This window comes from Fistularia commersonii, chromosome 13 (assembly GCF_037954325.1).
Source record: "Fistularia commersonii isolate RoL2024-O1a breed Wild chromosome 13, RoL_Fcom_v1.0, whole genome shotgun sequence".
In the NCBI taxonomy this organism is placed as follows: domain Eukaryota; kingdom Metazoa; phylum Chordata; class Actinopteri; order Syngnathiformes; family Fistulariidae; genus Fistularia; species Fistularia commersonii.
This window is the reverse complement of record NC_141296.1, coordinates 11,527,514-11,540,328: the sequence shown is the minus strand read 5'-3', so window position 1 is coordinate 11,540,328 and position 12,815 is coordinate 11,527,514. Positions and strand designations below refer to the sequence as shown.

General features: G+C 37.4%; 1 protein-coding gene across 1 annotated transcript; it reads left to right on the top strand.

The window, feature by feature from the left end:
• Window positions 1–5,265: 5,265 nt before the first annotated feature.
• On the top strand, window positions 5,266–11,285 carry lrit3a (info leucine-rich repeat, immunoglobulin-like and transmembrane domains 3a). Its single transcript, XM_086158290.1, has 4 exons — window positions 5,266–5,428; window positions 6,444–6,910; window positions 8,725–9,030; window positions 9,214–11,285. The coding sequence occupies exons 1-4, from the start codon at window positions 5,313–5,315 to the stop codon at window positions 10,242–10,244; spliced, it is 1,920 nt and encodes a 639-aa protein (XP_086014416.1). The 5' UTR covers window positions 5,266–5,312; the 3' UTR covers window positions 10,245–11,285.
• Window positions 11,286–12,815: the final 1,530 nt, after the last annotated feature.

Below are 12,815 nucleotides of genomic sequence, written 5' to 3'. Positions count from 1 at the left end.
CCATTTCTTCTTCTTCTTAAGGAGCCATTACAACAGCTTTATTCCCTGAGCAATGGATCATCACTTTATAATTAAATACTGGTGTTTTAACTATGAAAATGAATAAGGAGCAACTCATCTATAACGCCAGATGTCTCCTCCATCCTCATTCAAATAATAACAATTGTGACATATATAAACTGTTTGAATATAATTTGTAAATGCTCACACAAGTGAGTAATATCTGCTGCACAGAATCTACACACACCTGGAGGAGGCAGGAAGCACTGTGAGAGTCATGTTCTTTGACTTCTCCAGTGCTTTTAACACCATTCGACCTGCCCTGCTGAACAGGAAGCTTCTGGACATGCAGGTAGATGCTCCACTCGCGGCCTGGATCAACAACTACCTCACAGGCCGGCCGCAGTACGTGAGGCTGGGGAACATCACGTCGGACACCATTGTGAGCAGCACGGGGGCTCCACAGGGGACGGTCCTGTCTCCCTTCCTGTTCACGCTCTACACCTCAGACTTCAGGTTCTCCTCGCAGTCCTGCCACCTGCAGAAATTCTCAGATGACTCTGCCATCGTGGGCTGCATCAACGGAGGCCAGGAGGAGGAGTACAGGAGCGTGGTGGACAGGTTTGTGGAGTGGTGTGGACTGAACCACCTCCAGCTCAATGTCACAAAGACAAAGGAGCTGGTGGTGGATTTCAGGAAACAGAGGACCCATCCGACCCCAGTCACCATCAGGGGTACAGAGGTGGACATTGTGGACAGTTACAAGTACCTGGGTGTCCACTTGGACAATAAACTGGACTGGACTATCAACACCAACGCCAGCTTCAAGAAGGGTCAGAGCCGCCTGTTCTTCCTCAGGAGGCTCAGATCTTTCAACGTCTGCAGGACCATGCTGCAGATGTTCTACCACTCGGTGGTGTCCAGCGTCATCTTCTACGCTGTTGTGTGCTGGGGCAGCAGGCTCAAGACAGCTGATGCGAACAGACTCAACAAGCTCATCAGGAGAGCTGGGTCTGTCCTGGGCGTGGAGCTGGAGTCTGTGGTGCAGGTGTCAGAGAGGAGGATGCTGAAGAAGCTCCTCAGCATCATGGACAACATCCATCACCCCCTGCATGCCACACTGACGTCCTGTAAGAGCTCTTTCAGCCGTAGACTGATACCACCGAGGAGCTCCACTGAACGCCACAGGAGGTCTTTCCTCCCCGAGGCGATCAGACTTTTTAATTCCTCTCCATTCAGCCGCCGGCAACCATAACAACCTATCTTTAACTTAAAAACAAACAAAAATGTGCAATATCTCATTTCTGTGCAATATTCGGAACTGTACATTATTTCATCTCATAACAGCTACACTGAGCAATATTTCATCTCATCTCATAACTGCTACATTATAATGTTAAGACACTTATAGGTTTATCACTGCTAACTAAGACACTTTATAGTTTCACTGAAACACTTTATAGTTTATAGTTTATTTTTATTTCTAATTCTGCCTTTCTTTTCTTATTTATTACTGTTTTATATTCTGTAACTCTGGCACTGCAATTTCCTTCGGGATTAATAAAGTTGTTCTTATTCTTATTCTTATTCTTATAATAACTATTACACCATTAAGCAAGTAACTAAAATTTTCAAAAGTTATACACACATACAAAAATGACAAAAGAATGTATGCTGTAGGCCAGTACTGTAAAGCGTTCGGAGAAATGCTGTTGTTAAAACACAAATAGTAATATATAAACTACCAATAGTGTTGTACAATCATTCAAAAGATATATATAAAAAACTGTGACCATCAATCTAACGTTTCACCTTCTTTTATCTTTTATTTTCTACCACCAATATTGCTATCGTCAGAAAATCCATGAAAATATTGCATTTTCTAAGGGCTTTTTCAAATGCTCTAAGGCTCAGGGGTAATATAAAAATGATTATATTATAGATTTGTTATTATATTATATATTAATAGATTCCTTTATTACCTCATCATCATCATCACCATAGATGCTAGATAGATATTTTTTATTAATAACATGGGTCAAAGTCAACATACTGGATATGAAGAAGAAAACTGTCCACTGTAAACCAATGTGTGTGGAAAATATGAAAGGGATAAATGACTGCAGACCTTTCATCTAGAGAGAGGGTTGAGTTTGACTGTCTCCCATAATCCACTCGGTCCACCCAGTCGACTCATAAATCACATCTAAAATTACTCTTTGCACTCTATTGCCAGACAGAACCTGTTCAGACATGTAATGTATGGCCTCCAACAAAATAATAAATAAAAAAAAGGATTTATTGAGACACTAAAGGACTTAGATCATGATTAAGATATAAATAATACATTGAAAAAAGGGACTGCATTTTAATTTAACCTTCAATATCATAAGATACGAGAGACTGCTCACTCAGCTCACATGGAATAAAATACACTAGGCAAAGACATATCAAACAACGAGCCCAATTTTTAGTTGCATTGACAACTTGCAACAAGCATCTCAACACTCTTGTAAAATAAGTAACAGTGACAGAATTAAAACAATACAAAACTCGAGTTTTCATTTATTTACTCTTGTTAATTTATTACTCGGGAATGTATATATATACAAACATGTATATATATATATATATATATATATATATATATATATATATATATATATATAGGGATTTATTGTATATATATATATACAAATATTTATAAATATATATAAATATATATATATACAAATATGCATATTTATTTGTTTTTTTCCTTTTTCTTGATCTATAACAGAAATAGATGGTGTGATTTGCCATTGCAATGGAAACCCTTTTTAATCTTGCTCCATCATCTGGTCAGTCTTATTTGCAGAATATTGCAAATTGTATTCCACTTCATAAAACATGTACTCCTTTTTTAACTTACTCAATTTCAAAATAAATTGAGCTCTTCATTATTGCTATAGCATCCCTAACAACATGTTGGTTTGGGGGTTGTTGTTTTTGTGTTTTTGTTTCAGTGCATGGAAATGCCTGAAGTACCTGATACTAGTGAGAAGAAAAAAAAATTAAAAGCGGTTTGCGTTGGTCATCAATCTAGTATACAGCGGTGACAAAAGCTCGATCCGAAATTTTACAGTAATTAGCTGTACAATTTGTGACTTTAAGCTGCTGTAATAAGCAGCTTTCAAAGCTGTTTTTTCCACAAATCAAATCATCACTCGGGTTTGGTATAAAATCAGTACGATTTAACACAGCGGTCCGGAACCTATGGCCATATATGGCTTTTCCGGTGACGTCATATGGTCCCAGACAATTTTGAGTTTTAAGAAATTAGTTTGGAACCGATTTTAAAATACTTGTGATATTTCTTCATTATACCGTGTCATTTTGAAGTAAAGAGAAATTTTGAAAAATAAATTCTACGGGTCACCCATTGGTCGGGTCGGGAACCAATTGCTTCCGGGTCATTTTAAAAGTGAAGAAATCAATTTTATCAGATAGACAACTTCTTTATCCGCTTCAACCCTTGTAATGGATGATTGGCGAAAAGAAAAAAAGACGAAGATTTCCGTGCATTCCTGCGTGGACAGAGGAATTTGAATTTTTGGAGAGAGCAGTATCTGCGGTATGTCTAATATGCAATGATAAAACTGCATTTTTGAAACGGTCAAATATAAAGCTGCACTTCGACAAAAAAACATGCAGCACCAGAGGTCGCATTAAAATTAAGACATATTTAATTTATTATACGTTAAAAATACTATATGGCTCTCAATTAAATAGATTTAGAAATATCTGGCTTTAATGAAGCTCCCAGTCTAAAAGGGACCTGACCCCTGTTTAACATAGACGCTGTTTTGTTTTTGAAAATCCTCATTTTGTAATGCATTGATACCCATGAAACATAATGTGCATATTTACATTTTGGGCTTGTTTGCATGTTTGTCTGACCTTTGACTGCTAAGCAAGTTCTATGAAAAAAACATGAATAGTGCTAAGCAGGTGAAATAAGTTATCCCCAAAAGCCACAATATCCCATCAAAACATGTAATTGTAACTGTCTAAAGGTTGAGATACAGTTCAAATTCATATTATAATAATCCCTTTGAAAACACTGACTGGTAAATAGTGATACTGTTCCTTCTATTCCAAAAATCATGAGTAAAATAATGGATATTAAGCCAATTAGAGCAGGAATGTCAAACTTATTTTGGTCCGGGGGGCCACATACGGCCTAATTTGATGTCACGGGGGCCGGACCAGTAAAATCATTACCTAGAAGTAACACTAAGACACAATTTTTTCCTTTGTTTTAGTGTAAACAGGTATATTACAAAAATCTTTATATGTCATGAACTGTTCCTCTAAAAAATACATGATAAATTAATATTAAAAATGAATATTAAAAAAGAATTGATGAAATTACACCCTAAATGTATTGGTAAGTTAAAAGAGAAAATCTTGTCACTGTGGGTAAATTTGCTACTAGAATCTATTAGAAAATTGACTGTTAGCATGTGTAAGAGGAAGTATAATGTTTACAAGGCTAATGGTGGCTATTCTGGTTATTAAATCAATCTTTTTAATGTTGCCCTTTTTTTGCTATCGTTTTTGTGTTTAAATAGAAACAAGAAAAGTATAGATCATTTTAACAATGTCACTAGATGTTTTTTCATCAAAAATAATTTGTTTTCAAATTTTGAAGCAAAAAATCAATTGCAGAGTTCCTTTTTCAATTTTTCCTTGGCTGTTTTTTTTTTTTAAACCCACTGTATAAAACCCCCAGATGCATGTGAGAAAAAACGCGCGGACCGCACTAACACAAAGATTTGATTCAGGCAGGTGGCGACAAAATATAGTTCCGAGGGTCGCAATTGGCCCTCGGGCCCCGAGGCCCCTGAATTAGAGGATGATAACTGAATGGATCATCTGAGGCGTGACTGGATCATGTGAGGGTAACCCCTTCCAGAGCTGACTGATTAGCGCCGTGTCCAAATGGTGCCTACTGCTGCTGCCTAGCTTGCGTGACCCTGTCAACCTACGGAAATCCTCTACTAATCACCCACCTGCCACACACACACACACACACACACACATGCACGTACGCACACACACACACACACATTGTCCCAGTGGTCACCCATGCTAAGTCGATCCTCAGCCTGTGTCCTGTTACCACTTATGGACTTTGGGAGTTCTTCTATTCCTTCGCTTTAGTTTTTTTTTTTTTTTTGGAAATAATTCATTCAGCTTCTATTGTATCCGGATGTCTTTTCTCTTGATCTCTCCTCGATGTGAGCCTTTTGGGTGAATTTGGTGAAACCATGCATCAAATTCTCTGTGTGCATGTATTATTATGCTGCCTCAGTATGGCTCATCCCTTCTGTCCATCCCAGTGTACTTGCGTCTTCCATGGACGAACTGACGGAACAGGAACCAGGTAAAACTCTTGAAACCTTGGTAAAAAAAAAATAACAAAGGCATTTTCAAGATATTTATGAAACAATTTATTTCAAGCCACTAAGTGAATCTTCATCAATCTTTCATCTGTCTTGAAGTTTTTCATGTATACTAAGACTAATATCAATCACAGTCCACCAAGGTGCCATTTTCAAATAAAAAAATGACTTACCTCTTTTGAGATGATGTAAATTAACAGATGTTGTAGCAATTTATTTATCTGAGCGAGACCACAAAGCCCCAAGTATAATTAGTTGTTCTCAATCTCCTGCTGCATGTAGTCATGTTTTGGAGGAAGGAAAACATGATCACCTTTTGAATTACTGAAGGTGGAAATTGATAAAACAAAAAGAACAACTACTACTTAAATGACCTCTGCCAGTCTGAAATTAAGAAAATTATGTTTTGCAATTTTAAATATCAGTTATAAAACATGAGCAAAGGAGGTGTTACCTGCTAAATATTTAAGAATTATTGTCTAGCCATTAAGCTCATGCAAAGGTAAATAAGAATAAGAACAACTTTATTTATCCCGAAGGAAATTGTTGTGCCAGAGTTTCAAGTAAAACATAACAAAAATATAATATAGGAAAAATAATAGTAGGAAAATTTTTGTTATTTTGGTTGTTATTTTTATCATTACAATGATTCTTCTTTATTCATTTTACTTTGATTAATCACGAATTCTTGCTAATACATATAAGCCATAACTCTCAACAAAAATCCCAGGTCTATCCACATTATTACACACAGCTACATGATATAATAATGAGAATTGGCTCAATATGTTTTCTTGTACATTTAGCAAAAGCAGAGAGTATGGATGGATGGACTGATAAATTAATGATGGATATGATATACGACACCTCTGTGACATTATTTCTTTAAATACCAACCAATTCAGTAAATGGATTTAGGTCTTTTGTCAAGATAATTTCATGAAATAGCCACATATATTTTCAAGTGTGTTAATTCACTTTTTATTTTGTACTCAGGTCTGTGCTCTGCAATGACCCGGACATGTCTGATATCCCTGTCAATGTTCCCGTGGACACAGTCAAGCTGCGTGTTGAGAAAACTGCAGTGAGGAAAATCCCAACAGAAGCCTTTTACTATCTTGTGGAGCTACGATTCCTATGGATTACTTACAATTCAATAACCTCAGTGGATACTGGTAGTTTCTACAACCTTAAAGTGCTCCATGAGCTGAGGCTCGATGGCAATATGATCTCCATGTTCCCTTGGGAGTCACTAAAAGAGATGCCCAGGTTGAAAACATTGGACCTACATAACAACAGACTGACAAACATCCCCAGTGAAGCTATCCCTTACCTTCTCAATATCACCTATTTGGATCTTTCCAGCAACAAACTAACCACCCTGCCCTCTGAGCTCATGGATATCTGGCCCCCATTCAATGGAGCACCAGTCTCTACAAATGTCTCCCAGAAAGTTGTGTTAGGTAAGGACATGAGACAAGATGGGTTGGAAGGCTATTGATAATTACATCGGTAACTTTATTCCACCACCTTTTAATCTATCTAAATCTAGCCAAGTTTGTGTCTACAAGGACAAATTAGCTTATTCTAAGTAGTGGCAAACTTGACGCTCACTGCCGGAGGCTAATTTAGTCCTAATTAACTACTAAATATTTAACACACCAGTAGGTTAATTTTTTGGCAATCAAATCAGGGTCATATTGAGAGCAACTGAACACCTGTTTCATCATGCAAAATCGAACATTTGCCGAATACAGGAAATACAGGACAGCTGATATTTTACATTGAGTTTTTCATATTGAAACGAATGTCCTGCATTCCATTATTGTCTGTGTTTATTTTTATGTAGCTTAAATAATTGATGTAATCATTACTTTAAGGAAACCTGTTCCTGTGTTTCTTGGTCAGTGTAAGGGATCTAGAAAGTGGGCGGGACAAGGGGAAGTGCTAGGTGGCTTATGCGTGCATAAGGAGTCGGCTGTGTGATCCAGTATATCTGAAGGAGAAACAGGATTAGACTGGAGGGGAAAAAACTGTCTATGCACAAACAGAACAGAGCTTCTTTCGTGTATCCTTGAAGTATTTCGTGTTTATAATGTGTGAAAGGAGTAATAGTTTGCTCAAGTGCTATCATGTCTATTAAACTTAATTAAATTCCTTGAATGTCTATTTATTAGCCTTTGTTGTAATAAGATTTGCAAGAGAGAGTCAATAATAAACAAAACTCAATCAAAAATAGATGACTATTAGATTTTAATATTTAATTAGTCAAGAGATTCATCATAACTGTTTTCATTTTTTTCAAGTATTACAATTGGTTATATGATGGAAAAGGCTAAGAAAGAGTGTGTTGCCAAAAACTGAATAAAGGCCACCGTCAGCTTAGGCGCTTTTCCACTCCTAAGACACACTAATCTGTTTAAAGGGCTTTAGTTTGCACTAGTACATGTGCTTACCTATTGTGTGCAACAGGTGTTCACAGCTATTTGTAACAGAGTGTCTGGAATGACTACGTGTGTAAGGTTCACACACTACTTCAATTCCATTTTGTATGGGAGATAAGTTAGAAAGGAGGTGTGGAGGTGACAGAGATAGAATAAAAGTTCAAATTTATATTTCAACACACTCGTCATGTCATCATGGCAGGCATAAATGAATGTCACACATGACATACATGAACTCATGAATGTGTTTCATTTCAGGATGACTATTGCTCACGATGAAGTAATTGATAAATGAATTTTCTATATATAATTTTAAGGGGAAATTAACTAAAACCACAATCGAAAACCACTGAAAAGTTCCAGAAACTTGACAATAGGTATTTCTAAATTCAAATGTAACATATTTACAACCTGATGTATGTTTGCGATGTCTTCTGATTTAATTTTTACATACAATTTTGCAAGAAATTTCACTGTGATATAATATGAGCATTTTTAACATCACTGTCAGGGTCATTCTATGTAGTAATACAAGAATGTGTGATAACATTTTAAGCCTTCTTTTGAGCCCATCCAGACATCAAAATGCCAGTTTAAAGGAAAATCAGCCATATGTTAAACAACACAGTTATATGCTGATAAATAAATAAATACATTTGAACAAAAAAACAGTAATAAGTTCTTCAAGGCAGATGTACTTGGAATCATTTGACCAGGGCGAGAGCAACAAACCATCATCCCGTGGGCCGCGAGTTTGAGACCCCTGCATTAGACACACCAATGTCCCCAAAATATTTGCAGTATCAATAACGACTTTTTTTTTTCCTCCTCAGGCCTTCAAGATAATCCCTGGTTCTGTGACTGCAAAATCTCAAAGATGATTGAGATCTCCAAAATGGCTATCACACCGGTGATTCTGATGGACTTGTTTCTGAGCTGCAGTGGACCAGAGAACCTAGCTGGTGTACTATTTCAGCGTGCTGAACTTGATAACTGTGTAAAGCCATCAGTTATGACTTCAGCTACCATGATCACGTCGCCATTGGGCAGCAACGTTCTCCTGCGATGTGATGCCACAGGGTTCCCAACCCCAACTCTCTACTGGTCTAAGTCAGACGGCTCACCTGTCAACAACACAGGTACAATATGCATTAGGTTTTTGAAAAGTTTCACAAGCTCACTAGACCAAAATTGGTTTCTAAGTGCAAGTCATAATGTACACAAAGTATTAAGCTGCATGATGCTAAGTGTAACAGCCCATTGGAAAACACAGTTTAAGTGTAAGTACATGTTGACTTATATGTTTTAATTTTAACCTACAGTGCAGGAGTCACCTGGGGATGGAATCAGGTGGTCCATCATGAGCTTGCATGGGATATTGTATAAGGATGCTGGAAACTATAGCTGCAAAGCCAAGAATGTTGCTGGCAATGCATACGCTACCATAACTCTCTCAATTGCCGGGACCATAAGTACTACTGTCCCTGCACTGGTGCCCAATAGTGGAGCCGGACCAACAATCCAAGGCCCAACCTTCATTCCCCCCACAGATGCACCCAATGCAGCCTCAGTCACACCCACAGCTCTTCCAAGAATACTCACAACATTATCCACCACACCGAGGAAGCCAAAAACAACCTCAAGCAATAATCTCAGAGGTTCACCCCAAGGTATAAAAAGTACAGAGGAGGGCAATGGGAAAAACCTTGCAGCAGATGAAAAGAGCAAGAAAAACGATGTGTCGAAGTCCGTGAAAGACCTCAAGATTGTAGAGGAGACATCTGACAGTGCAGTGTTGCTCTGGATTGCAGATGGACTGCCAAACAAGTCCCCACTTACTGTTGTATATTCACCATATGGTGAAGATGACATGAAAAGAACGATTGAGACTAATGCCGGCAGTGGAAAAGTTCTACTGGAGAGTCTGTCATCTGGGATGAGGTACTCAGTCTGCCTTGTGGTGAAAGGGAGCGCTGTCGGAAAAGACCCTTGCATTGACTTCTACACTCTGGACAATGGAGAGGATAGTGGTCAGAACCAGCTTTTTATGATCATCAGCGGCATTGCCTGTGCTTTGGTTTTGCCTCTTATTGCACTGCTACTCTATAAAATTATTGCTCTCTATTGCAAGGGAAGCAATACAGCTTTGGATGAAGAGGAGCTTGAAAAAGAGAGCTATGTTAAGTTTGAGACAATTTCAATGAAGCAAAGAACCTTGAACTCTCACCCAACTGAGCTTTGGGCAAGGAGACCAACCCATGAGTCAGAAAGAATGCTCCTTTGCTCCAGGTCAAGCATTGACTCTCAGATGACCTATAAGAGTGACAGTTCCCGCTCTGAGTATCTCTGCTGATAGCAGGAATCTTCAGGGCCCAAATGTCATGCTAGTTATATTTTATACAAATATTGTTTTGTATATAAAAAATTTATCATACTGATAAACTTTAACATTGTTTGAAAATGTTTCAAATATATGTTAACTATTTTTCTATCAGAGGGTCTTTAAGGTATGTCTCCATTATATTCAAATAATTAAAATGATATATTCCATCACTTTTAATTTATAGAATTGAACGATGTCTATTGAGGGTCTCGGTCATCAAGGTCACAGTTAATTCTTCTCTTTCTCTTTTTTAACTGGACTTGAATGTCTTCCCTTGAAGACTCTTCACATCGAACTGAAGAAGCCACCAGGATGAGAGGTGAAACGTCTTTAAGGGAAGAAACTCAAGTCCAGTTGCACAAAAAGATTTCAACAGGACTTTGACAATTTTTTTCAAAATGTGTAGTTCTCGTGAAAACATTCTTAGGGTTCTTCGGGTGTGTGAGAGAACAGATTCATTTTCATTCATGACCAATTTTGGAGCCTTATGTTTGATGGATATCACAATAGTCCAGTCCTTTTGCTGGGTTTACATAACCTTTATGTATTACCAAACAAACTTAACTGTGTATATGTGATAGCCAATGCCAAATTAATTTATAAATATCTTGTGGTGGAGGCAAGGAAGTCTGATAATCCACTGCCCATCACAAATACTACAACATCACTGTTGCTTTGAGCATCAAGCTGACTGTTGCCTTAAGAATTAAGAAAGTACAGCCTGCGCATGGGGGAGAATGTGTGTTATCTGAAATTCCGCCAGTTTCTATGATTATTTATATATGTTTGTCTACAAATGGCCATGCAAATTAGTCAAAATAAACTGAACACCGACCGAATTCTATTTGTACAGATCGAAGAATGAATATAATTCTCACAAAAACAAAGCTTTGTAAAATAAAACTTTCCTTTTTAACAGAACGTATAGATGTTTCATGGATTTGTATATTTTAGTGGATGTCCACTCCTCTTATTCGCACAAAAACACAAATACTTTTCTAGGAACAGAAATTAATGAAACAGAAACAAAAAATATCTGCTTCTTGTCTCAGCTGCAGTTCATTTATTCTACATTGTTATGAATTTCACTGAGTGTTCTTTCAGCATGCTAAGTGCATGATTTCTTTGTTACAGAAGGTGAATCTATGATCAGTCTGCCTTGTGCACTCTACAACATCACTGTCCAGTAACCATGACATGTATTACAACTCGGATATGAAACTTACCATAACAGTAAGATATACATTTCTACTATCATCACTGTAAGAGTATAATCAGCGTAATCTATTAATATGAGTGTGTTGTAGAATGTAAACATATGCGGAAGTACTCCTTTATGAATAGGACCAGGCGGCACTTCATCTTGGAAAATCAATGGGTCACAGCTGAAATTGTGAAGGGTCGGTGTTATAAATCTTGGTACATGGAGACGTGGCCCTGAAAACCAATTGACATGGAGCAAGAACCCATATCAGCCTGTGGCTCTCGGCTAATCTTTGACGCCAGCTGTGATGTTGTCATGTCAACGGCCAGGTTGATTTGAGAAACAGAGTGCCTGAGTAGCAGGCAAGTTGTACAGAGAAACAATTAGTGGAGATACAGTGAGAGGAGGACATTAATTATAGAATATGGCTAGACATTGCAGGGGGTGAGGAAGGGGCCAAAATATAACCACTACTTTCATGTCCTCTCTGCTCTTTCACCTTTCTATTATATACTGCAGCATATGAGTACTGCTGGCAGCGATGTCCAGGGGACATATTAAAAGTACAGGCAGGACATTTTTGTCAGATGATCAATTTCTAAAGCAAAGAAGATGTTCATGTTTTTTTTTATGGTACAAAAATATCAAATCTCAGAAGTCCAAATTTAAATGGTACAAAAAGTTAAAATTGTACGATATTTGATTGATGTACTTTCAAAGTCTGTAGGCAATATGAGCCCCTCTGTCCTTTCGTCCCTTCACTTGAAAACTTCAGTATTAATTGTATTTATAAAGATGACAGAAAATGCTGTGTATAAACAAACAATTTTAAAAGGCAAAAAGACCTTGAAAATCACAAAATTCCAGATAAAGTCGAATATTTTTCTTTAAAAGGAACATGATCCAACGGCACATATCTATGGTTAGCAACATAAATCACTGTATTGAACAACCCTAACTGACTATGGGATGTAACAAGTTAGGAACTCCCCTGAACAAAATCCACCCCTCATTTTAAATTGGGATGATTTTGTTCATAATTGTTAAGGTGTAAAGTGCTTAAAACTGAGTGATTGGCCACAGTCGACGGAGAAAAACAGAAAGGAGGGGCAAGACCTGGCCATAACAGTACCATACACATTTGTAAATGCAAATATATATATATGTGTGTGTGTGTGTGTGTGTGTGTGTGTGTGTGTGTGTGTGTGTGTGCATATATATACATATATATATACACATATATATATATATGTATAAAAACACACATATATATGTATGATTTGACTTTATATATATGTATATATATAAAGTCAAATCGTTTCACTTAATCCTGGCAG

Coding starts and splice junctions, on each gene's coding strand:
- lrit3a (XM_086158290.1), top strand. CDS start 5,313: ATGCATCAAATTCTCTGTGTGCATGTATTATTATGCTGCCTCAGTATG. Junction 5,429..6,443: donor ACTGACGGAACAGGAACCAG/GTAAAACTCTTG, acceptor TTTTGTACTCAG/GTCTGTGCTCTGCAATGACC. Junction 9,031..9,213: donor CTCACCTGTCAACAACACAG/GTACAATATGCA, acceptor TTTAACCTACAG/TGCAGGAGTCACCTGGGGAT.